Consider the following 26,773-nt stretch of genomic DNA (forward strand, 5'->3'; position numbering starts at 1 on the left):
ATCTTGAATAGGTTAGAAATAAAATTGAAAAATTATAAATGATTAAGATCAATATGTTTAATTTGATTTTAAAATACGAAAAGAAAGCATCTCGGAAAAGAAAAAAGAAACATACAAAAGCAAAAAACTCGAGGAATCGAAATACTGTAAAAAAAAAAAAAAGAATTGTAAAAATAAAAAAAGAAAAGAAAAGAAAAGAAAAGAAAAAGGAAATGATCCGGTAAAACAATTACGTAAGTTAGTCGAATGGATGAAAGCCACGTATACAATGAGGGAGGTAATAGCGCAGAATTTGTACTTTCTCACTACATCCTAATAATTCTCTCCTATTAAAATATCTTCTAGAAACGAACCGCCTTCACTGCCTGCAAATAACGCGAATCTCTCTCTCATCCCAATCGAAAGCGAAATCGAATTGCGAACAAAATTAAAATCATTTCACAAGAAAAAGGGATCCGAAAACAACAAGAATCATACTAATTTCAGACCCCAATTCTGGTTTCCTCTCATCCTTTCCTCATCTATATTCTTCTTGCAAACAAAGAATTGGACTAGAATTTCAGGATTAGGGTTAGGGTTAGGGTTTGTTTTTCTACACACCGAGGTGAGTCTGGATCAGAAAAGCGTAGGTATGTCAGTTTTGGTATTTGGGTAGAGTGGAATTTGGGGATTTGACCATGGGACGCGCCATTGGTGGGTTACTTTTTGGTTATTGTTGGTGATGACTAGAGACCGATGTCACCTGGGAAAGAAGATGATGGGTAGGGGTGCGGATGGAGGTTGTGGTACTGAGGAGAGGCCTTGTCCAGTGGGAAGAGTGCCGAACAGGATAACGTTGACCCAAACTCAAACACACCAGGAGAACCAGAAGCTGTCTACTGTGGACATTGATTATTATGCGCAGGCTCAAAAGGCTCTATGTGAGCGTTCGCCATTTGATGTTGCAGAAGAGAGTTCAGCTCCTTTTGTGCCTACTTTGCCCAGTAGGTTGGGTAGCTTCTTGAGTAGACATACGGGTGGGAAGAAACGGCAGAGGAAATCCAATTCTGGGGCAGACAAGAAGTCTTCTAGGCAAGGTGAAAGGTCGCGTGGTTCCAACATTTGGGTTGAGACAGAGGAATATTTTAGAGATTTGACGCTGTCTGATGTAGACACTTTACGTACAGCGTCTTCCTTTAGCGGTTTAGTGGCTAGGAAATGTTTTTCAATTCCGTCTTTAGGAGATGCTCCAGAAGCAAATGTAGATGGCACTGAGAATGTTATTGGTGAGAATACTGATGGGGCCATTGTTAAAGACGAGGTGGAGGGTGTTCCTTTGTGCTCGGATGTGGGCATGGTTCAAACTAGTGGTTCGCCTCTCGAAGACAGGGATTTGTTGAATTTGGGTTCTTCTTCCGGCTTAGAATGGCTCTTAGGTTGTAGGAATAAGGTGTCTTTAACTTCAGAGCGGCCTTCGAAGAAACGGAAGCTTCTAGGTGGTGATGCAGGATTGGAAAAAGTTCTGATTGTTTCTCCTTGTGATGGAAATCCATTTTTGTGCCACTTTTGCTCTAAGGGCGATACAGACAAAGGGTTAAATCCATTAGTTACTTGCAGTTTTTGTCATGTGGTAGTTCATTATAAGTGCTATGGCATAAGAGAGAAAGTCAATGGATCATGGTCGTGTTCTTGGTGTAAGCAGAAGGATGAAACCAATGATTCCACGAAGCCTTGTTTGCTCTGTCCCAAGCAGGGTGGTGCTGCGAAACCTGTACACAAGAACGTCGACGGTGGATTTTCTGTTGAATTTGCTCATTTATTTTGTAGCCTGTGGATGCCAGAGGTATATATAGAGAACTTGACGCAGATGGAGCCCGTTATGAATCTTGGAGATATAAAAGAAACCCGAAAAAAGTTGGTATGTAACATATGCAAAGTCAAGTATGGAGCCTGTCTTCGGTGCAGCCATGGTATGTTTATTGCCTCATTATTCTATGTCATTCTCCTTTTCTGTTTGGATGATGGATAAGAAGCACGTTCTACGTGGCTACTATGGTCGTTAGATTTTGGCTCTTGTTTTTCTTGTTTTATATTGCTGTAGTACTGGGTATATTATTTTTAAGCTATCTGGGAGAAAAGCATGTTACAAAGTATGTAGAAGTTGGTAGGAATCTGAAATCGGTGAAAAATTATTTTCTACTACTCTTGTGGTTTGATTTTATATTTCTGGTTGCCCTCTCCCTCTCTATCTCTTTCTCAAGTATGCTTTCTGACTCTTTCGGAGGTTAGTTGCTGAATTATAAGAAACGACCCCTCGATTGGTTCATATTTTTATCGTCTCTTTCTCTATTGGTCCTTTCCCCTACAGATTCCACATGACGACAGTAGCACACACCCTTGTCAACTATAAGAAACGACCACCTCTCCCATGGAAGACGGATGGAGGAGGAACTCCCCCATCCTAAAAAAGGTGTATTTAGAAAGATAATAGAGACTTCAATGGGCGTGAATCAAGAACATAAAAGTATGGACGATGCTCAATTAGAGAAATTGGAACAATTAAATCCCATAGCTTCCATTAATTTTTCCTCTGTCAAATAATTTCTATTCAATTTTCAAGAAAATAGTCATTGACAGGCTTGAGATTTTGTCTATCCTTTTCCTTTTTCTAATATACATGAGTGTCTTGGCCAACTCGAGTGCACATCAACTATTCTCTTGAGACAATCGTTTGATCTTACTACATAGAGGTTCAAATTCCTCATTCCACATTTGTAGTAAAAAAGTTAGGTTCGACCTTTTTGATATACATGAGTTTGGCCGACTTGAGTGTATGTTGACTATTCTTTTGAGACAACTGCTTGGCCTACTATATTTTGTTTCCTAAGCAACTCATAGGATGAATTCTAGGTTAGGTGGCTATACTGGCTCAAACCCATTCCATGTTCTCCTCTTATTATTTACCAAGGCATGTTTGACCCCTTGGGCCCAACCGTGGTTGATTTTTTATCATGTTTCTGAAGGTCAAGCTAGTAGAAGGCAGAAGTTCTGAAATCTTTTAGAACCACACGTTGCTTAACGAAGTTTGTGTAGTCTTTGAGAATAGTGGTAGCTTAATATTTAATACATTTACTAGGTTAGAGGTTCAAATTTCTTATCCCCACATTTGTTGTAAACGATAAGTTTGGACCGTTTAGATTCAATCATTAAGAGTATTTTCTAAAATCCTGGGCTCTGTTAAATAGCTATGATTTTGTTGAAAGCTTTTTAAGTATTCTATTTACCAGCTAGCCGGAGGTACTGTAGCTGGATGGAAAGGTTTGAAGAAAAAATTATCGCTAGACACTGCTACACTTAATATCACAGCGGCCAATCTTTTAATGTGGAGATGATCTGATTGTAAAGTTTTTCAATGCACAAGCAAAGGTGGTGGAGATAATAACTGGAGCTGCCATAAGGGCAGATGTGCGACCTAATTTTGAGTTAAACTTTCTTGAATGAGAACACCAGTGATCTTTGGGCTACAGGTTTATTACTTGCAGAAGTTTCAATTAACTTGGATTGTTCTCTGTCATTGATATCCTATGTCATATATGTAGTGTTTAAACTGAACTGAAAGAAATATACTACAATTGGAGGTTTTGGAGATTCCAGTCTTCTTTCTTTTATGTTTGGTTCTCTCTGTATCTAATTTATGAGAAACTGATGTACTATATTAAAGAGCATAAAAAATGGGCGATAAATATCCCCACAAGACCCAAATTTCAGAAGGGGGCCCATTTGTTCTGTACAAGGTTATAGTTACAAAGTTACTAGAATAATAGACAAAGAGCAGTAGATGGAAGCAAAGAGATAGAGTCTCAAAACTCTTTAGGTTAGAGGAATCTCTTTGAAGACCCACAGCTCCAAAGAAGCCATCACCATGTTTGGCCTCAAAACTCTGGCATGGCCTTTTAGCGGGACTGCATTTAAGCTAGCTACCTCAATTTTTTTGAACAAGAAACAACTTCTCTTTGTTGTAATGAAAAGGAATAAAAGTTTTGTTTAGATAAGAAACATTGAATTGGAAGAATGAAATAAAGGGGAGGCCCCCAAACACCAAAAGGTGATTACAAGAGAGATTTCCCATTGGAAACTAAATAAGAAAGACTCGAATGTTTAAATGGTTGCTTAAATTTGCACCAATACAATGTAGTAGAAAGTACCAAATCCCAAAGTGATCAAAATTGGAAGAAGGATATCTAAAAAGACGTTTTGCTCTTGCCCCACAAAGTTGAGGAAAAAGCCCATAAAAAAGCCAGCCAAAGAGTCTTCTTGGTACCATGGAAAGGATGACCAACGAGCAACGAAGCCGGATTATCAAACATATTATGAGAGAAAACCGCTGACCAACCAAAAGCATGGATCAAAATATGCCAAAAGTGCAAAGCAAAAGGAGATGAGCAGTAGATTCGGAATGATCATGACACTTAAGACACCAGAAAGGAGAAATAGTCATATATGACATTGACTTTGCAAACGATCAACGATATTAAAAGCATCAAGGCTTAGTTCCCATGAGAAAATTTTTCTTTGGAAAATGATCTATCCAAATAGCAGAGTAAAAATCCTTGACATAGGGAAAATTAAAGGAATAAAAGTTCTCCCAAAAGGAGAGAAGAAAACCTATGAACAACCAATATTGTTAAATAGATATGAAGTTTCTAACAATTGCAACATGCCTTCAAAAACTGAAAAAATAAAAAACTACTACAAAAAACACCATAGACTCAAGATTCGACCACTGATCGACAAAGATCCAACAAAGAGGAAACTGAAAACTCTTCAAGTTTGCACAGACTAGAAATTTGATAAAGGGAACTTCAAATTTGATAGTCTTTTTGCGTCCAGCTAAGGAGAGTTAGGCAAGCGCCCTGTTTTTGCCTGGTTTAGATTTGTCTTTAGTCTTATGTTCATGATAGGCTACTGATGTAAAGGTCTTATGTTTTGGACCACTTTTACTAGCTCTATGTCATTTCACTTCTCTATTTTTCGGATATGATGAGGACGCTAAGGGGTGTCAACCTAGTTGAAATGTCTAGGTAGGTCTAATGATCTCTAGTTCTTTAATTGGTCATTGTATAACCCTCTTGTACTTTGAGCCCTGCCTCATTTTTATAATAAATGAGATTCGTTTCCTTTTCAAAAAAAAAAAAAAAGATAAAGAGAAAAACCAATGGATCAAACAGATAGAACAATCTGTCGCACCTGGCTCTCTCGAAATCACTGTGAAGGAAAATGTGCCCTTGATTCTTTGAACCTATCTGCACATTGCATACGAATTTGGGGAAATACAATCTTTGAAAGTTGCACTTCCTAAGGTCTTTCGTACGTTGGCACATTCATTTCATTTGAAAAGGACCATATTCGCATTTAGAAGTGGAACTCGTCAATATCATGGAATTTCATCGGTGGTTCTTTGAGAGCAGACATTGTCAAATATTAAGGGGTCGTTTGGGGGAAGGGTTGGGTTATGGAGGGTTAGTGTTATGATAAAACTAGTGTTATGATAAACTTAGTTTTATGATAGTATGTGTTTGAAGGAATGGTTATGTAAGTAGTGCTATTATAATGTTATGATAAGATATGTCTGGGGGAAGGGTTATGATAAAATATATTTGGGGGAAGGGTAAGTAGGTAGTGTTATGAAATTTATTTTTTTGTACATTTTTTAAAAATTCGTATTCTAAATCCAATACACAAGTTTCGTATATTTAATTAACCAAATTGTCCTATTTTTGTAAAATAATTTTCAGTAATTTCTTGAAATGTGACGTCCATTTTCAACATTTTTTTACGCGATCGTTATGTGCGAATAAATTATTAATTTTTTTTCAAAATTGTATTCTAGATCCAATACACAAATTTCGTATATTTAATTTTCCAAAATGTCCTATTTTCATAAAATAATTTCCAATGATTTCTTTAAATACGACGTCCATTTTCAACACTTTTTACGTAATTGTTACGTGGTAATAAATTATTAATTTTTTTAAAAATTCATATTCTAACTCCAATACACAAATTTTGTATATTTAATTTACGAAATCGTCCTAGTTTTTGTAATTGTTACGTACAAACCAATTAAAGAATATATTTTTTAAAAATTCATATTCTAAATACAGTACACGAATTTCGTATATTTAATTTAACAAATCGTCCTAGTTTTCATAAAACAATTTGCCTTTATTTCTTTAAATACGTCTTGAAATTTTCAATTTTTTTAAGTAATTGTTACGGTTGAATAAATTACTGTTTTTCCTTTTAAAATAAAAATTATAATGAAATAATAAAATTAAAAAATAAAAAAAGTTAAATATGAGGACTAAATGTGTAAACTAATCACAATTAATATTTAACTAAAATTAATTTCGTATATAAAATAAATTTAAAAACAATATTCTTTTTAAGATCATTAAATTTATTAAAAACAAATGACATTTGGTAAATAAAAGAAATAATAAAACTAGGGGGAGTTGAAGAGGTAGGGTTATGGAAAGTTCAATAGGGTTTAAGAAGAAGGAGAGAGAGGGAAGAGGGGTTATGATAACCCCTAAAACAAGGATGAGCCCAAAAGAAGTGCGAGAGTTGTTTGATAAATTCCCCAATATCATGAAAGAACCAACAAAATTGCCTCCCTTGTGTGACATTCAACATATCATTGAGCTGGTGCCGGGGCTACACTACCTAATTTGCCACATTACAGGATGAGTCCAAAAGAATATGCTATTTTGCAACAAACAATTGAAGAGTTGCTGAAAAAGGGACATAATCAACCTAGTTTAAGCCCATGTGCAGTTCCTGCCCTATTGACACGAAAGAAGGATGGAAGCTGGAGAATGTGTTGATAGTAGAGCAATTAATAGAATTACAGTGAAGTACAGGTTCCCTATTTCAAGAATCAATGATCTTCTTGACCAACTTGGAGGAGCACTGATTTTTTCCAAAATTGACTTGAGGAGTGGATATCACCAAATCAGAATAAGGTCGGGAGATGAACGGAAGACCGCTTTCAAAACAAATGAAGGCCTCTTTGAATGGCTTGTGATGCCATTTGGACTTTCTAATGCTCCTAGCACCTTTATGAGGCTCATGAACCAAGTACTTCACCCTTTCCTTAATAGATTTGTCATTGTTTATTTTGATGACATTTTGGTTTTCAGCAGAACACTAGATGAACATCATGAGCATCTACAACAATTGTTCGATTTGGCCAAGAATGAATTATATATCAACCTCAAGAAATGCATCTTTTGCGTGGAAGAAATAGCATTCTTGGGATTCGTCACTAGGAAGAATCATACCCTAATGGATGAAAAGAAAGTTGAAGCTATAAAAAACTGGCCTATACCTACTTCAGTAAAAGAAGTTCAAGCATTTGTTGGTTTAGCATCATTCTACAGGAAATTTATTCACGACTTCAGCACCATTGCTGCACCTATTACTGATTGCTTGAAAAAAGGAACCTTCCTATGGGGAAATAAACAACAAGACAGCTTTGAACTATTGAAGGAAAAGTCGAGTAACAATCCAGTTTTGAAGCTCCTGGATTTTTTCCAACCATTTGAGGTTGTTGTAGATGCTTGTGAAACCGGTATTGGAGCTGTCTTATCTCAATCAGGCCATCCTATTGAATATTTCAATGAGAAACTCAGTCCAGCTAGGTAGACATGGAGTACCTATGAACAAGAGATGTATGTCCTCATTCGTGCATTAAAACAGTGGGAGTATTACCTACTGTCTAAAGAGTTTCTCCTAATAACAGACCATTTCTCCCTGAAATATCTCCAAGTCCAAAAATCTATCAACAAAATGCATGCTAGATGGATCGCCTTTTTACAGAGATTCGACTTTGTTATCAAGCACAAAGCTGGAAAAGAAAACAGAGTGGCTGATGCACTAAGTAGAAAACATTCCCTACTTTCCACACTATTAACAGAAGTAATGACATTCAAGCATCTACCAGACTTATAAGAAGATGATGTTGACTTCAATAAATCATGGTATAAATGCATTCATCATTTCGAAGCAGGAGAATTTTATATTGTTGACGGACTTTTATTTAAAGGAGAAAAATTATGCATACCTTACACTTCTCTGAGAGAAGTTTTATTAAAAGAGGCACACTCGGGAGGACTTGCTGGTCACTTTGGGCCAGATAAAACCTTTCAAATACTCTCCTCTAGATATCATTGGCCACAACTACGAAAGGATACAAATAATTTCGTAAAGAGATGCATTATCTGTCAAACAGCTAAAGGCACAAGTACTAATGCTGGATTATACAGCCCTCTACCAATTCCTAGAACTATACCGGAGGATCTTTCAGTAGATTTTGTTTTAGGATTACCTAAAACACAAAGACAACATGATGCTGTAATGGTAGTTGTAGACAGATTCAGCAAAATGACCCATCTCCTATCCTGCAAGAAGACTAATGATGCTGTCTATATTGCTAATCTCTTCTTTAGAGAGATAGTCCGACTCTATGGAATACCTAAATTTATTGTGTATGACAGGGACGTGAAATTCCTAAGCTATTTTTGGTGAGTTCTATGGAAGAAACTAGACACCACTCTTAAATTTAGCACTACAGCTCACCCCAAACAGATGGCCAAACAAAAATCACCAATAAAACTTTGGGAAATCTAATTCGTTGCCTAAGTGGCTCAAAGCCCAAACAACAATGGGACCTAGCACTACCTCAAGCTAAATTCGCCTTCAACAATATGAAAAATAGATCAACCGGGAGATGCCCCTTTGAGATTGTCTATACTAGAAGCCCAAGACTTACATTTGACTTAGCTAATCTACCATCAAATGTTGATATCAGCAATGAAGCAGAAAATATGATTGACAGAATACAAAATCTGCACAAAGAGGTACACGATCATCTAAAAAATCCACTTTATCTTATAAACAAGATAAAGACTAGACAGGAAGTGAGGTGAAATTCAAAGAGGGAGATCTTGCGATGATTCATTTGAAGAAAAATTGGTTCCCAACAGGAACTTACAACAAATTAAAAGACAGACAGTTAAGGTCTTGCAAAATATTAGCTAAATATGGGGATAATGCCTATAGAATTGAGCTACCAGACGACCTACCCATCAACCCTGTTTTTAACATAGCAGATTTGAAGCCCTACTATGCTCCAGACCGATTTCAATTAGCTGAGTAATACAACTCAGGGACGAGTTGGTTTTGAGAGGGGTGGATTTGATGTAAGCCTAAACCGTAAGATTGTGACAGCCAAATAACTGTAAAACTGTTGCAACCAAAAAGCTGTTAACAGTTACATAACTAATTGTAACCTCCAAAACCTATTATAAATAGAACATCTCCACCAATGGGTGATAGAGATAAAATTTCAGAAAAGATATTGGTTATTACACCAAGTTCTAAACACTATTACGATCTTGCTATGGTTTAAAAAAAAGCTTATTCATTTCCAATCATATGACTTAACATAAAGTGAAACTGTAAGCATTTGACGAGCCCACCATTTTTTTATTGGTAAGTAGTAATTCCTCCAAAAATGTCCTTTATTTCCTTCAGATCCCTCTCTGGTATAGGATTGTCCAAGAGTACCTATGGGCTGTTTCAACGGTTTTCTGGAAAATTTGGGGGGGATAGAAATTCAAGAATTTTCCAAGACGTCAAATCTTCCAAGGAAGTCTAGAGTAAGCTACTTTCAGTGCACTCTTTAGGTGAAAATCTACTGGCCATTAAAAGTCGGTAGCCTCTTGAAAACTATACATCTACTTATGAGAACATAATTTATTCTTTGATATATATGCCAATCCTCACTGTGATTTGTTCTTATGGTTTACAGTCCTGTACTTCCTTTGCATGGTGGTGAGAACAGGAGCTTTTTCTGTCTTGTATGTTTTAATTTGCATGATTTTGTTGGTTTGATATGGTTCTTCTTTGGTTTGTTATGATGTTTAATTTTATCTATTTTCTTCATTTGGTGGGAGATGATTTTTAGTACTGGAAGATCTTCCCTCTACTTGTTTTGATTGTTCTGTTTTCATTCCCTCCAACCCAACCCCTTCGAATTCTCCCCTACCCTTTGTTAAAGGTTATCTTGCTGGGTGATTGCTCTCAGGAACCTGCAGAACCTCCTTTCATCCAATTTGTGCAAGGGAGGCTAGACATAGAATGGAAGTGTGGGCCAAGTATGGGTGTGATAATGTAAGTCTGAATTATTCTCTTTTTAAAATTTGACCTGTCTAATAACAATTTTACATGCTACTTCAATCAAAACAACTTAAATGTGACAGTTAAAATGCTACCCAATCACATTTATTTCTTTATTGTTACTTTTAAAGAAGCCCATTGTATTGTCTAGAAAGTGTTCACTTCTCGAAGATCTAAAGGTTTTCTTCTATCAGGTTGAGCTTCGTGCTTTTTGCTCTAAGCACTCAGCAAGTCGAGATAAAAGCAGCGTTCAAGACCCTTCGGAAGCTATTAACAGTAGCTCATATGTGGTCAACCACCTTCCTGTGACATTATCAATTAACCGGCCACAAAAGTTAGTTGGGAGAAGGAACATCGACAGCCTTTTACTCTGTAAGGAAGCATCTGATACCAACTCTGGAAAATTAGATGATGGCGAATTAGAAGATACAGGATCCGCTGATCCCAATTCAAATGCTGCTTGTGTTGATTCCCAGAAGTCTACTGTCCAGGGGGTTGAGGATCTTAACCCACTTGACTCCCTTAAGTTTGCATCAATTATGAAAAAGGCAAGTTTTGTGAACCTATTTTGTTTTTGTTTTTCATTTATATTTTTAATGCATTTTTTCTTTCTTGGACTGTCTTAATTAAACTGTATGTCTACCTTCGTGCAGTTGATTGATCAAGGAAAAGTGAACGTTAAAGATGTAGCCTTAGAAATTGGCATACCCCCTGATTTATTATGCGCAAAACTTACTGTAATGCCTGTGTATCTGTGATTATGATATTTTTATGTTATTGTTGATTTGAACTCTTTCCCATATAACAAAGTTCGTGTCTACTTATGATGTCCATGTTGCAGGCTGAGAACATTGTTCCCGACTTGAAATCCAAAATTGTCCGATGGCTAAGGAATCATGCTTATATTGGTTCCTTGCAGAAAAATTTGAGAGTCAAACTTAAATCGGCTGTATTAGCTAAGGCTGTTGTTGGAGCTGCTGATCGTTCTGAGTCTTTGGCGGTACCTGATTCTGACAATTCAGATCTTATTGCTGATAAGATGGTTGCACCTCGAAGAAAAACCAAAAGCAATGTCAGCCATTTGAAGAATGACGAAATCAAATCTTCATCTGAAGAAACTTTAGGTGGTCATGGTCTACCAACGCAAAGTAATACCTTGGACCAACAAGCTTGTGAAGAGCAAGAAGATTCAAAGGAATGCATCCAAGACGCTGGTGAGAAGGTGAGCACATTATCAATAACTATTTTTCTTGCTATTATTATTTTGGTTTGTTAATCTTGTAACTTTCTTTTAATTTTTTTCTTACCTGTTATATAGTTTCTTTCTATCCTATGGAATCCATATGATCGTTTGTACAGTCAAGTTTGTTCCCCCTTGGCCCTGCCTGGTTGTTTGATTTCTTGATTGGTGGGCTTATAAAGTATCCAGTCATGGGACAACGTCATGAAGAATGCTGTTTGTTTATTGAGATGGTTGAATAATGATCTTTACTTGAACAAGATTTGTTTTTATAGGTTGTACAAATGTGTCCTTGAGTTAAGGAGATGGACTTGATTATGTCCGCAAATAGACTGGCACCTTGTTCTTATCTGTCTTTATCTTTGTTCATTGTTTATTTGTTGCATTTTGAGGTCTGATAAGCTAACATTTGGATGTGCTGGTTTATGGAAAAAGTTCTGTATAATCAAATTTCAATGTTTTCTAGTATCATAGTTCTTATGCTTCATTGTTCCCAAAAGATGTTCGGCTATAATAACCTTGGTAGGTTGATGGAGGCAGTGTGTTAAAGAGGGGAGAATCTCTATGCAATTTGCATATTTTGGTATTTGCTTGAGTTACGGATTTTTTATTGTATTTTCACGATCTTTAAAAATTTGTTTGGAGGGGCTTGATATTGAAGAGAACATGGTACAGGTGTCGGTACAGGGGTTGTGGAAAAGTATCCACCAAGTATTACATGCATATTTGAACTCCCGTTGGTTGTCAAGAGATCAGGGATTCTCTGGGTGCTAAAATTTATAACAATAATTCTACTTGACTAGTTTAAAGATTTGTGTTTCATTCCACGGGATGACATTCTTCACAATGTCAGATCTGCCTATCTTGCATGTTCTGTTTGTTCACTGGTGTTTCTTACTAGTTCTGGATTGATATGAATTGGGAAGGCTAAAGTGATGACGCGTTTCTCATTTTATCCTCTCTCTATAGTGCAAAGTGCTCCCTCTTTTCATATATTTTAGCTACTCCAAACTTTTGTCCTACAAAACTTTTTGCAACTCCTTTCAATTGTGTTAGGAACCAAGATAGCATGGGATGCCTTTGTCCTACATTGGTTAGAATGAGGCCACCAATGTGCTACTTAAGTGGCCTGGTTCTCTTACCTCAATAGCTAGCTTTTGGAGTGTTGTTCTCCAAGGTTCTCAAGTACCCAATAATGTCATAATAGCCAGTTGCCAACGTTTGAAGTGGAACTGGCAGAGGGTTCTGACTTGGTGTGGCTCAGTGAAGTACAATGGAATAACCGTCGGGATGTTGGCTTTTGAGGAATGGGGTATTGTTAGGAACCAAGGTAGCATGGGATGCCTTTGTCCCACATTGGTTAGAATGAGCTAACCAATAATGTACTAAGTGGCTTGGCTCTCCCACCCCAATAGTTGGCTTTTGGAGTGGTTCTTAAAGTTGCTCAAGTACCTAACTGATTGACACTTTTATAACCCCTTGTAATTTCATCCATCAAAAGAACAGAAACAAAGGATCATCTTTCCCTTTCTCTCCTATTGCTATTGTTTTCTTGGCTTCTCTATCCATTGCTTAGCTTGCTGCCATCATTCTCATTGGTTGTAGTTTAGTCTGTTTCTTGTCCCCCACTCTAAACAATTCATCCAATAAGCCATATGGCTCTGAGGTGGAGTGGAGAAACTAAGGCCGTATGTCTACTGCTCACTCTCACGTTGCTTCCTCCATTATCTTAACAACCCATCAGTTTAATACTTCGATCTTCTTCTTCTTGTCTTTTGAGTTGAAGCAACCAACTAAAATGAGAGGAGTGGGGTCATTAGGGAGAGGAATAAGGGAGTCTTTAAAGGACTGGAGAGGGAGAGGGATCTGAGTGATGTTTGGTCCATTACTAGGTTTTATGTTTCTCTATGGGCTTTGATGAACGGCAATGATGTCTTTTAGGTTTTATTTTCCATAGTTGGAGCTCCTTCCTTTGGTGGTGCTTCATTTTGCAGAACTATGTTGAATTTTTTCATTTTTCTGAACGAAATGTTGATTTCACAGAGTATGTTATGTGAAATCTTAAAAGATGTCATTTTACTTAGTTGGACCCCCTTCCTCTAGTTAGGGTGTTTTGGTGGGCTTATTTGATTTATTTATCTTTTTGTATGTCCTTGTATTCTTTCATTTTTTTAATCAATGAAAGTTGTTACTTTTATTTTTAAAGAAACATGAAAGATGTTATGTAGGAATTTTTTTTACCACTGTTGTATAGGAATGTTGATCGTTCAGGTTGTTGGCTTATCTTATGCTTTTACCCCAGACTGATGTTTCTCTTTTTTATGCTCCTTTTATTTTGATCAACTGGTGAACTATGCCATGTTTATGAAGTTGCACATTTCTTTCCAAAAGCCCAGAGTTACTATACTTCACAATCTTATTTCTTTTTAGGTGGTATTTCCCATATCCATTGTTAATGATTTTTGTTTCATCCATGCAGGATGTAAACGAGTGTGATAGTTCTCAAGGTTCTCCTTCAAGAAATTTTCCAAATGGTGTAGGTATGCTATAAAGTTCTATGATTGGTTTCTCTCTTTATGTTTCCAGCTGAATCATATTTATGTTTAAACTACCAAAGGGATTTTGAATGAATATTATTCTGCCTCCCAAAAGGAAGGCGGGGCTTTATTTATAGAAGATTTAATACAAAGTTAGTTACTAAGTAACTAACTAACTGAATTGTTTACACCATAATCCACCCCCTAACACTAGACTTGCCCTCGAGCTGGGTCAGAAAGCTGGAATTCATATGGGCCATGGTATTTCTTTAAGTCAGCCACATTAAAACTGGGTTGATATTCAACTCTACTAATAGTTCAATCTTGCAGGTATTGATCATATCTTGCTAGCACTTTGCAAGGGCCAATATGCTTATCTTTCGACTTTCTGTAATTTCCGGCTGGGAACCTATTTTTTCTTAAATGTGCCATAACAAGGTCTCCCACTTGGAAGCAAACTTCTCTTCTCTTCTTTATAGTATGTGGTATTTTTGATTAAGTGATCGTAGACTTCTTTATGAAGCTTCTGTACACGGTCAGCCATCTCTTCTACTTCATTTTGTATATACTCACCCATAGGTAAGTTAGCTAAATCAAAAGTGGAGTATAGGAGCTTTAGTCTAGACAACATCAAAGGGACATTTGGTGGTGGTTCTGTTCTTCATGTTGTTAAAGGAAAATTCAGCTTGTGTGAGAACTATGTCCCATTGTTTTGGGTGTGTTCCACTCAAGCATCGAATTGAGTTCCTGAATGACCTATTAGTAACTTTGGTCTGTCCATCAGTTTGAGGGTGCGAGGTGGTGCTGAATTTGAGTGTAGTATCAAATTGCTTCCAAAGAGTCCTCCAAAAGTGCTAAGGAATTTAACATCCCCGTATGAAACAATGGTCTTAGGAATTCCGTGAAGTCTCACAATTTCTCTAAAGAAAAGGGTGGCAACATAAACATCATTATTAGACTTTTTGCAAGCTAGGAAATGGGCCATCTTGCTGAATTTGTCCACTACTACCATGACAACATCGATTCCCCTTTGAGTTTTAGGCAAGCCAACAACAAAATGAACTGAGAGATCTTCCCAAATATTCATAGAAATCGGTAGGGCAGAATATAGGCCAACATTAGTTGTAGTTCCTTTAGCTCTTTGGCACACTGAGACATCTCTTCACAAAGTTATAAATGTTCCTTCTTGCTTGTGGCCAACAAGAACTTTCGTTGATTATATGGAAAGTTTTATCCTGACCAAAGTAACCAGCTAAGCTTCCAGCATGAGCTTCTTTGATTATGGCTTCTCTTAGCGATGTATGAGTAGTTGATCTCCTTTGGAGAGGAATTCCTCAATGATATGGAATCTTCCATTTGAAGATGGTTAGTACAGTCGCACCATATTTGATACAATTCTGGGAGATGATTAAGCAAGGATCTCGGCCGAGAGGATGGTTAAAAAGGTGCCTTTTCTACTCAAAGCATCAGATACTTTATCTCTTTCCTGACTTGGTGTTTGATGGAGAACTTGAAACATTGGATGTAAGAATAGGCGTGCATCCGGTTGATATTTTTCTGTGCTTGTAAGTACTTCAAAGGGAAATGATCCATGATTAAGACAAACTCTTTGGATAATAGGTAGTGTACCCATTGCTTCAGAGCCCTCACAAGAGCATAGAATTCTTGCTCATAGGTGTTCCATGACTGTCTAGAAATGCTCGCCTTTTCACTAAAGAACTCCACTAGATGGCCTCCTTGGGATAAAACAGCTCTTATTTTGGCTCCACAAGCATCTACAACAACTTCAAAAGGATTATCAAACTCGGAAAGCTTCAAAACTGGATGGCTGCTGAGCTTCAATTTAATGATGTTAAAAACTGTCTAGTTGGCATCGTCCTCGAGAAAAACATCCTTTCTTCAAGTAGTCTATTATGGGAGCTCTTAGGGAGCTAAAATTCTTTATGAATTTTCTGTAAAAGGATGCCAATCCCATGAATGCTTGCACCTCTTTTATTGACTTTGGAATTGGCCGATTAACAATAGCTTCAACCTTTTCCTCATCCATCTTTACTTGATTGTTGCCGATGATGAAGCCCAAGAATGATATCTCCTTAGCACAAAATGTACATTTCTTCATGTTGATGTATAACTTGTTCTCTTCCAAAGCTTTGAACACTAGCTTTAGGTGCTGATAATGGTCTTCCTCATTTCTGCTATCACCAAAATATTGTCAACAACAAATTTGTTTAAGGAGTGGAGTACTGGGTGCATTAGTGCATAAACGTGCTTGGGGCATTGGAAAGACCAAAAGGTATCACAAGCCATTCAAACAACCCTTCATTTGTCTTAAAGGCAGTCTTTCATTCATCTCTAGGCTGAAGAGGAATTCATCTCTAGGCTGAATAGGAATTTTGTGGTAACTGCTCTTCAAATCCACCTTAAAAAAAATAAGAGCTGCACCCAATTGGTCTAGTAAATCGTTGATTTGTAGGATAGGGAAGTGGTATTTGATCCCTGCTATCAACACACATTCTCTTGCTTCCATCATTCTTTGGAGTTAACAATGTCGGGACTGCGCAAGGGTTCATACTTGGCTGTATTGTTCTGTATGTGGCTTTTTTCCGGAGCTCTTCAATATGTTAGTGTAGATGTCATATTCGTTTAGGCTCATTTTGTAACGAAGAAGATGAGGAAGCGAGGATCCAGGCAAGAGTCAATACTATGTTGAATATCCTGTAAAGGGGAAGCTTTGAAGGCTCATCTTTGGTACCTGGATATTGATCCAATAGATCTTGGATTTTTGGAGGAATATTTCCAGAGGAGTCATTCGAAGTATGGCCTGCAATAACAAGACCCAAAATATCAGTTTCTTTCTCTCTATCAAATTGCTTTCCACTTACTGTGATAAAGAGATGGTTACCCGAATGCTTTGCATTGATGCCATCCTCATTCTTTTTATTGACCAGAAGTAAAACTATTTTCTTGTTCATCCACCGAAACTCGTACATGTTCTCTCTCCCTTTATGTATTGATTCAGTGTCATATTGTCGAGGCCTCCCAAGTAGAATATGCAGACGTCCATATCAAGCACATCACACACACACAATTTGGTTTTCGTAGCTTTCACCAATCGATAATGGAATTGAGCAAATTTTGTTTACTTGTCTGTCTCCTCCCTTCTTGATCCAACCAATTTTATTAGGGATTGGATAGGTTCCATTTTGAGGTTAACTGTAGAAATCAGCTTCTTGGCTACAAAATTCTCACTGCTACCTCTATTAATTGTTATATTACAGACTTTATTCTGAATGGTCTTTTGGTTCGGAATAGGCTATGCCTTTGTTGGTGAGAAGTGTCTCCTCTTGGTTAGGACTCTTTGAAGAACACAAGAAAGTCTCTCCCCATCATTTGGTTCAAGGGACTCTTCTTCTTGCTCAAGAACATCTTCCTGATCATTGTTTGACTCTTCTCCTTCGTTCAAGCATGCTACAGTTCTTTGTTGAGGACAAGAATTGGAGAGGTGCCCTGTTTGCCACATCGAAAACACTTGCTTAAATTGGGCCATTGATGGGGATTCTCCACCTGCTTCTTGGATGCGGTTTCTGCCTTCGTTCCATTCAGATCAAAGGTCTTCTCTTTCTCCTGGTCTTTCTCGGATTGGGGATGAGGAGTATCACCGTTTGCTGCTACAGATCTTCTACTATTCAAGCTGTCCCATGGACTTCGCCTAGTAGTCTTTTTAGAATTTGTCTCAATCAACTCTTCTACTATAGATTCAGATAAGGTCAGAAATGGCTGGAGCTTAACCTTTTCCTTGATGTCAAATCATAGTCCACCAATAAAACGGACATTCACCAATAAAACGGACATTCAGATGTTGCTCATTATCCATCAAATTTGTACAGGCTCCCAAACGTTGGAATTCTTCAATATAACCAGCCATAGCCCATCCTCCCTGTCGACAACTTTGGTATTGATTATAAAGTGTTTGTTCATAGTTTGGAGGGAGAAATCTTGCCTTCATTAGTTTCTTCATTTTCTCCCACGCAATAATAGTTCTTTTACGATTTCTTTTCCGATTCACCTCTACTTGCTCCCACCATGCTGATGACCAGCTTTTAGCTTTAGTGCTACTAAGTGAACCTTCTTTCTTTTGGGTATATTCATAAAAGAAGTTTTCGGTATTCTTTACCCAATCCAGAAAAATCTCAATGTTCCTCTTGCCATCATAGCTAGGTAAATCAATCTTCATTTTATAATCAATGGGTTCTCCTCTCCTTTCACCTTTCGCCATAATGAGCTTGGAATCTTCTCCCATGTCCATTGTTTTCTCTATCTTGCCCCTCATCATTTGAAGAACTCTCTAAGGTTGCGTTCTTGGAATCTTGGAAGCGGTTCTTGATGTTTTTGATTGGGTCTTCTTCGAAGTCCCATATCTTCCTTCTTGATCATTTCGTCCTAATCTTTATCTTCCAGCTCCTCGAACACCACATCGTCCCCATTGATGAACCATCTCTGGTTGCTTCAAGGATTTTTTGAAGAGGAGCTGCCACATCTAACCTTTGCAAGACCTCATCCAATGCTCTCTCAATTCTCTCCACCGAAGCTTCCACGAACAGCAAGCGTCTCGAGGAGGTTCTTGAGATAAGACGGGGTATCTTCCCCCCAGGTTGCTCAGCTGCCACTAGTTGCATTCCACGTTAGATAGCCATAGCTTCCGAGAGCGTAGTTGCTCTGATACCAATTTGGTATAAACTACCAAAGGATTGAATGAATATTATTCTGCCTCCCAAAAGGAGGGCAGGGTTTTATTTATAGAAGATTTAATACAAAGTTAGTTACTAAGTAACTAGGTAACTAACTCTTAACTAACTGAATTGTTTACACCATATTTTTCCCCTCCATTTTTATTGATTGGTTCAATACAATTTTTAATCTTCTATAATGATAAGGTTGCGAGTAACTTATTTTTGTTACTCATTTACGACCACAATGTTTTCTCTAGTAAGTTTTGAAATGGTTTCATATGAATTGTTGAGAAAAATTTTTCAGTTGCTTCTTGACCCCTCTCCCTTTCTTTTCCAGATTTTAAAATTTATTGGGGAGTACAAAATATAGCGGACATATAATCTTGACAATGAGTGAAATCATTAGAAATGTATTTTAATTCCATTTTGATGGCTGTTGAAATTCAGTTATTTTAATATTATTATTGTATGCACACAAATTATTTTAATGAGAAACCAAAAATGAAAGAATATTAAAAGGGTGTAAAAAATATTTGTCCAAACTGGGGAAACTTTTGGTTTTTCAGATTGAAGGTCTTTGCATCATTGTGTTAGATGGTTTTGTGCTGTTTTTTCATTTTATTTTTATTTCCATCTTTAATTTACTTCGATTACTGTATTTTTAGCATTAGATTCTTTTCATTATATCCACCAAAAGTTCTGTTTCTTAAAAAAAAAAAAAAGTGAAAAATAGCCCACCAACAATGCCACTGAAGCGTAAGTAGTGGCATTAGGCCTAACATGAGACCATACTTCCTCTGAAGATGTCTAACAGTGCCTCTAGAAACTCTGATTTCCACTAAAGAGGTACTCTGTTTTATATTCTTAAAAATCTTCTAGGGTTTTATAGTTTTGGTTCAGTTTTCCTATAGGTAGTAGGGCTTATGCAATCCACCTATCAGTGATTTGGAGCTTTTCGTTTGATTCATCAATGAATTCGTTTCTCTTCTTAAAAAAAGATGTCATATTGTTTTTTTTCTTTTGGGAAGGAGATGAATGCTACAACCTATGAAGATAAATTGTCTTTTTATTATTCGTTTTGTAATTTGTTCAATACATGACCTCTTGGTGGATTTCTTTACATACAAAATTATTTTATTATTGTAACCCCCTTCATGATTATTAGCGATTGGAAGATCCTTCTTGTATAGCTTTTAGGAGAGTTCTCTCTACCCTGACCCTTAGGTTGTTTCTTATTTTTTGTGGAATATGCTTCTCTGAAGTTTCTTATAAAAAAAGGTAGATTTGTTTTTCCATAGAAATATATATATTTCAGATGTATGAATTATTCTTAAAAGGGGCATAAGCAGTGTCTTTAAATGCATGCCCAAGGAGCACAAAAAGGCACAGGGTTTTTTTTTTTTTTTTTTTTTTTTTTTTCAGGGGCAAAACGTATAAAAAATATTGTGTTACAAAGAGAAAACATAGCTGAAGTAGAAATATGGAAAAAAAGGCCCTAAATCCAATAAATGTTGCATTTAGGCTTAGTAAACCTGATTCTTTTAGTTAATAAAGAAGGAAAACCCTTTAGTATTATTATTTTTAAAAATAATGAAAAAGCCCCCGGGCTCAGGGCTTTGAGCCTTGGGGCTTCACAAAAGGTGCGTGCCTTATTTTGTTATCCTTGCCTTTCCAAGGCAAGTCACCAGGCCTGCGCCTTGAGCCTAGGTGCATACTCGAGAGGGCTTTTGAAAAACACTGGGCATAAGTAGATGCTTTCATGCACTCAATGACCCTTGCACCCACAGATTCTTCAAATATTTACTTGTGAACTTATTGGCTCCTTGGATTTCCCCCTAGAATATTGTTTTCTCATTTTTCTGTTAAATGTTGTCTAGTAGAAGGCAATCAATTGGAGGGTTCCGTTTCTGGTCATGATTCTTCAATAAGTGCAGTTCATGGGTATGTGAATATTTCATATCGTTGTTTCGGTTTGAAGGCTTTTGACAAGTAACCTAGTTTTATATGTTATCTGCTGATGTCACAAGTTTTCTAAACATTCTAGATGAATATTCTGCAGAAAGGCTGGAGAGTCCCTTGGTTCTTATTTGCATCCATTTGTCCGAGAGAAGATGACATATATGTTGCATGGAAAGCTTCTAAGTAACTATACACTTGGATCTCCTGCTAAAGTTTTTCATGCTACTTGGTATGCATTGAGTTCATTATGACATTATTTACTTCACAGATGTGCCTGGAGGAGAAATTTCACGTTGTCAAGAATCTCCCGATGCTGGCAGTTGCTATGATCACCAACACCAGCATTTAGACTGCAAAGACTTGAGTTGCAATTCTGGTGAATTTAGTCCGAAGCAGCAAGGGAATAAAAAAATAGGTGGAATCATAAAGATGTCTCCAGAAGATGAAATTGAGGGAGAAATTATATTTTATCAGCACAGATTACTTGCAAATGCAGTTTCAAGAAAGCGGTTCACTGGTATTTTAATTCTTCTTTCAAGCTTCATTTTATATGTTGGTTTTTCTACTCATTGTTGTTTATTTGCTCTCCCTCATGAAAATTTGAAAGCATCTAGGCATCTATAGCCATCAATTAGAAGAGAGGGTTTAAATCCGATATTTGATCCTTGACTTGAATTTTTAGGCTTTCCATTTTGGTTGCTCAACATCCCCTTTAATCTTTTTAGATTACTATTTTGGTCTTTATATCAGTGTTCTACCAACCATCAAAGGTTGTCCTACGGTAGAAATGGAGGTAGTCTCTATAACTAAGAGGTCATGGGTTCAATCTATGGTGGCCACCTACCTAGAAACTAATTTCCTACGAGCTTCCTTGACACCCAATTGTTGTAAGGTCATGCAGGTTGTCCTTTGAGATTAGTCGAGATGTGTGTGAGCTGACTCGGACACTCATGAATATAAAGAACTATCATTATTCTACTATAAATTTGCTTTACCTAATTTCTGTATGAGCTAAACTGTAGGACCTTAATGCATGCCATGTTAGCTTTGCTAATTTGTTTGCTAATTTGTGTGTTGAAGTCACATCATTCATCGGTTAAATATTTGACACCAATAAAGTTGTAAGCATCAAATTATTATTTTTTTTTTTCTGAAATTTCATGGACTAAATTAGACATTTGAAACGGCGCTTAAAAAATGTAACCATTGATGGTAAAAATGGCTAAGGAAAATGGTTTTCTATTTAATAGTGTAAAGACTTAAATTGACATTTTATTAGTTCAAAAGTCTGATGGCTGTTCAATTTACCATCAAGTGTCGCAAGAAAGCTCCCTCTAATAACTTTTGACGTACTACACAAATCAATTTTGCAGATCATTTAATTTGTAACGTTGTTAAGAGTCTTCCAAAGGAAATTGATGAAGCAAGAAGTACTAGATGGGATGCTATTCTTATTAATCAGTATTATAGTGGACTCAGAGAAGCAAAGAAACAGGGTAAGAAAGAGAGAAGACATAAGGAAGCACAGGCTGTACTAGCTGCTGCAACAGCTGCTGCTGCTGCCTCTTCTAGGATGTCATCATTCAGAAAAGATGTATACGAAGAATCTACTCACAGAGAGGTTTTTTATGACTTTTTGTTGGGGTTCTTTACTGCACTTAATGTAATATCTGTTGAGAAGTGACTAATGATGAAATGTTCGGCAATTCTTCCCAGTTGATGCCTCGTGCAAAAGAAACGCCTACTAAGGTTGCTCTCCCAAAGACTTCACTAGAATCAGATTTCTGTAAAGAGCACGCTAGATCCTGTGATATCTGCAGGCGGCCAGAGACAATGTTAAAGCCAATTTTAGTCTGCTCAAGCTGCAAGGTTTCCATTCTTTTCTGCTTGTTTTTGTGGAAAAGGAAAAATAAATATTATATTTGATTGCTTGATGGTGTATATATCAGGTTTCTGTACATCTGGATTGCTATCGAACTGTGAAAGAGTCCTCAGGTCCATGGTGCTGTGAATTATGTGAAGAATTGTCACTATCAAGAGGGTCTGGAGCACCAGTAGTCAATTTTTGGGAGAAATCATATTTTGTGGCAGAATGTGGTCTATGTGGTGGCACCACAGGTGCATTCAGGAAATCATCTGATGGTCAGTGGGTTCATGCCTTCTGTGCAGAGGTAAGATGAATTTTCAAAATTGTAAAAAACCTTGTTTTCTGTTGTGGAATATAGTAAGATAGCCTCAGTGCCCTTAAAATTTTAAAGTATCATTATTGTCTCTCTCTCTATAAAAGATACGATAGATCGGACAAAATATTTTATGCATTCCTCTTTAAATATTCACTAAATTTTGTCTACTAAACGTACCATCTTGTAGTGGGTCTTCGAATCGACTTTCAAAAGAGGACAAACGAATCCCGTGGGAGGCATGGTATGTAACATTACCACGTGTTTTACTACTGAATCACTGATTATAGTGTATTTTTAAAAGTTGAAGTTCATCTGTTTGAGCACTGCCACTTATGGTTGTTGAATCTCTCTTAATCTAAATCCAGGAGACAGTTTCTAAAGGGGCTGACTCGTGCTATATTTGTCACCGCAAGCATGGTGTCTGTTTGAAGGTTAGCTAACTTATTTCGCCTCAATATGTGTGTTCTAAAATTATAGTAGTGTGGGATTGTGGGAATTCCCGTTTTTCATTCTCTTTGTTTTCTTGATTATTATGATGTTTAAAGTGTCTTGATTTCTTGGTCTTCAGTGCAATTATGGCCATTGCCAGTCCACTTTTCATCCCTCATGCAGTAGAAGTGCTGGATGTTACATGACCGTAAAGTCTTCTGGTGGTAAGTTGCAGCACAGAGCATACTGTGAAAAACATAGCTCAGAGCAGAGAGCAAAGGTACTCTATCTTGTAATGATTTCTATTCTTGTTTTATACAACTGTGACATCCGACTTTGAATGAACGTGGACAGGCTGAGAACCAAACACATGGGATTGAGGAATTAAATAGAGTGAAGCAAATTAGGGTAACTTTTTCCTTTCTAATAATTTTTTATGAAGTTACTTCTGTCATATTTGCAAAACGATGCTTATCTTATGATTACATTTAGGTGGAACTTATTATTTTTGATAGATTGTATTAGATTACGTCAATAATTTTTTTATTTTTAACAATTAACTATTTTTCGATATTATTTTACATCCATTATGTATTGTTTGTGAATGTAAGAAATGATCTTTAAATTATATTTGAAGAGGTTTCTTGTCATAATCATTTATGACAGTATTTTTAATTACATTGTGAGACCACTTCAATTTGCGTGGTCTGCGGTCTGCCTTGTGTTTTCACTGGTTTGACTTTGACTATATGTGGCTCATATGTGAAATTAGGCTATAATTTTTGTATTGTATTGTTGAATTTTCTGTCTTCTTTTGCAGGTTGAACTTGAGAGACTACGCCTACTCTGCGAGAGAATCATCAAGCGTGAGAAGATCAAGGTGTGTGATTTTAACCAAAAAACCGATTTCTCATAAAGTTTATGGACATATTTGGGTTGACTTCTTAAGTGATTAATTTTTTTTTTATCAACCATTTTTAAATTTATAGAAAGTCAATCCAAATAGGCTTTATATCTTTTCTGTGGGTAGTCCTCTTTCCGTGTTTTTTTTTGAATAGGTAGTTATTCCTCAATCTTTTATTTTTGTTTATTTATTTTGGGGTTGAATCTATTGGGATTAACCGTTTTGTAGCAATGAACTTTCCATTGGGATTTGAAAAGCTACAAACTATCAACTTTCACCAAGAATGTTATGCTACTTACAAAGCGCGAATAGTACACTCAAAACAATAACAAAACAAACGAAAGAATCTTTTCAATTCGAATTGTCTCAGGAATGAATTATTCTTGAATATAATAGTTTGTAAAGAAACACCTGGAAGCCACATAAACTTTAATCATCTCAAAGTTCAACTGTGCTCTCTTGTTATAAGAAAAGTTCAATTGGACTCGACTCTTGATTCAAAGTGTTTGGTACCCATGGACATTCACATTCTGAATATGATTTAAATTAGGGCATAGCCACTCAAGAGCTAGCTTTAGTTAGCATTGGCTCATGAAATTGTGAACTTAATTTGGCTCTCAAAGTGTTGTCGTCTATTGGTTTGGGTGCTTGGGGGTTTTCGGGTATATTGGGCAGATTAGAGTGACGGGGCAATACTATTTTTATTAAAAATGAAAAAGAAATTGAGGACTAAGTGTTAAAATCTATGGACAGGAAAGCAGTTATATGGTATTATTTGGGGAATATAAGTTTGAAATTTCTTCCTTCTTTATGTGTTCCGTAGGGTTTTTCCTCAAAATTAGTCAGAAGACTGCTTTGTATGTTTGCAGAGGGACCTGGTTCTGTGTTCACATGATGTTCTTGCTTTTAAAAGAGACCATGTAGCACGATCAGTACTTGTTCGCTCTCCTTTCTTCCTACCTGAAGTTAGTTCCGAATCAGCTACGACATCACTCAAGGGGCATGTGGAAGATTTAAAATCGTGTAGTGAAGCTGTGCAAAGATCAGATGATGTAACTGTGGACAGCACGGTTTCTATCAAGCACTGGAACAAGGTGCCGTTGTCTTTGGACACTGAGCAAAAGACGGATGAAGATAGTACTACATCCCAGAATCCATTCCCTAGAAAATTTGCGGACAGGGCTCTGTATGCTGGGAAGCAAATACCTCAGAGATCTTCGACTACTACATCACGCAATCTTTTAGATGGAGGATTGAGATTCAAGTCTAGAAAGGTACAGCATTATGGTTCCTCTTTCTTGTTATTGCCTACTGATGTGCATGATCCCTATCCTGACTTCGGATATTTTGAAACGTAGCATGCCGAGACTTTTCAGAAAGAGCTGGTAATGACGTCGGACCAAGCATCAATGAAGAATTCTCTTCTACCTAAGCAGTATCTGTATGTTCCTGCTGATGTCCTTGCCAAGGAGAAGCAGGCCAACCAGGAACCAGGTTCTGCCGAGCCACCAAAATGTGACAGGTAGTTGGAGAAGGCACGAATTTATTGTGTTTCAGATTTCCACGTCAGAGGCCAACCATCCATATGCCTTGGGATGCATATCCTGCTCGGAAACCGAGTCCGAGAACAAGTGATATGGCCAATGGAGAAGAACAGCATGGTGAATGCGGAGATGGCTCCACCGAGAGGCATCGGGTTTTGACTTGGCCAACAAAAGTTTTGGCCTTGCAGATGTATGTTTGACGTCGATTGTAAGTGTACAGGTGGGTAGAGTCGTGTTTGAATGTTGAAATGGGGGCAGATCGAGTTTTCCTCGTTTTTGAGATTGTCTTCCTGGTGGGTAGAGTCAAATTTTTAGAAGTATTAGCCATTGTGTGTCAGGAGGAGTTGGGGGGAGGGGGAAAGGAAAGAGTTGCTGCTGTGAAGCCCATTGTAAAGTTAGTGAGTGTATTACTGATAACGCAATCAATCACTCTGTCCATCCTCTTCAAACCAACTCACTGCCCACTTTTAAATAGTACAATAATTGTCAAGCTCAAAATTTGTTCCTATATTTTAATCCGTTCTATTAATGAGATTAGGAGATTTTTAATTATCATGTACCTCTATTTCTTTGATTGAAGGTTCTTATATGCTTCAACTTTCGACGGTTTGCCAGGAACAAGATGTCAGCTTGCTAGTCAAGTTGAAATGTGACGTAAAAAAAATCGGACAAAGTTCTAACAGCCTTCTCAATTCGTCTTGATATGGTTGTCTTTTTTTTTTTTCCTTCAAATTTTATTTTAAAAATATCAATTTGTTGGTTTGGTAAAGTCTTCATTGGAATCTTGAATCAAAGATGTGTCAACTCTATCATTGTGCTTAAAAAGGAACGAGTGGACTTTTAGCTGGATTCTTAAACATATAGTATTCGATTTTACTTCTAAAGTTGTATCCCTGCATCAATCATCTCCATACGTTCCACTTTTATTGCAATTTGTTTTATGGAAAGTTAAGAATTATGTTTGGGATGTAGTATTTTTTATATTTAAGGAATAAATAATTGTTCTAAAATGTTCATTTCTGGTAA

At 36.9% G+C, this 26,773-nt stretch overlaps 1 protein-coding gene across 6 annotated transcripts; it reads left to right on the forward strand.

Moving 5' to 3' along the window:
• The first annotated feature begins 332 nt into the window (after positions 1 to 332).
• On the forward strand, positions 333 to 26,299 carry LOC103499277 (uncharacterized). 6 transcript variants are annotated; one of them, XM_008462252.3, is made up of 19 exons: positions 354 to 1,949; positions 10,130 to 10,215; positions 10,416 to 10,769; positions 10,875 to 10,958; positions 11,063 to 11,443; positions 13,941 to 14,001; positions 20,609 to 20,669; positions 20,788 to 20,870; positions 20,956 to 21,204; positions 22,061 to 22,308; positions 22,404 to 22,556; positions 22,637 to 22,858; positions 23,058 to 23,111; positions 23,236 to 23,301; positions 23,439 to 23,579; positions 23,654 to 23,707; positions 24,120 to 24,179; positions 25,073 to 25,477; positions 25,562 to 26,299. In XM_008462252.3, exons 1-19 carry the CDS (start codon positions 722 to 724, stop codon positions 25,727 to 25,729), a joined length of 4,158 nt encoding a protein of 1,385 aa, XP_008460474.1. In that variant the 5' UTR covers positions 354 to 721; the 3' UTR covers positions 25,730 to 26,299. The 6 variants fall into 6 exon arrangements, with proteins under 6 accessions (XP_050945416.1, XP_050945417.1, XP_008460474.1 ...); XM_008462251.3 differs by having other exon boundaries at positions 355 to 1,949; positions 20,606 to 20,669; XM_008462253.2 differs by having other exon boundaries at positions 1,807 to 1,949; positions 10,103 to 10,215; positions 20,606 to 20,669.
• Positions 26,300 to 26,773: the final 474 nt, after the last annotated feature.

The sequence above is a fragment of the Cucumis melo genome, chromosome 9 (assembly GCF_025177605.1).
Source record: "Cucumis melo cultivar AY chromosome 9, USDA_Cmelo_AY_1.0, whole genome shotgun sequence".
NCBI classification, from domain to species: domain Eukaryota; kingdom Viridiplantae; phylum Streptophyta; class Magnoliopsida; order Cucurbitales; family Cucurbitaceae; genus Cucumis; species Cucumis melo.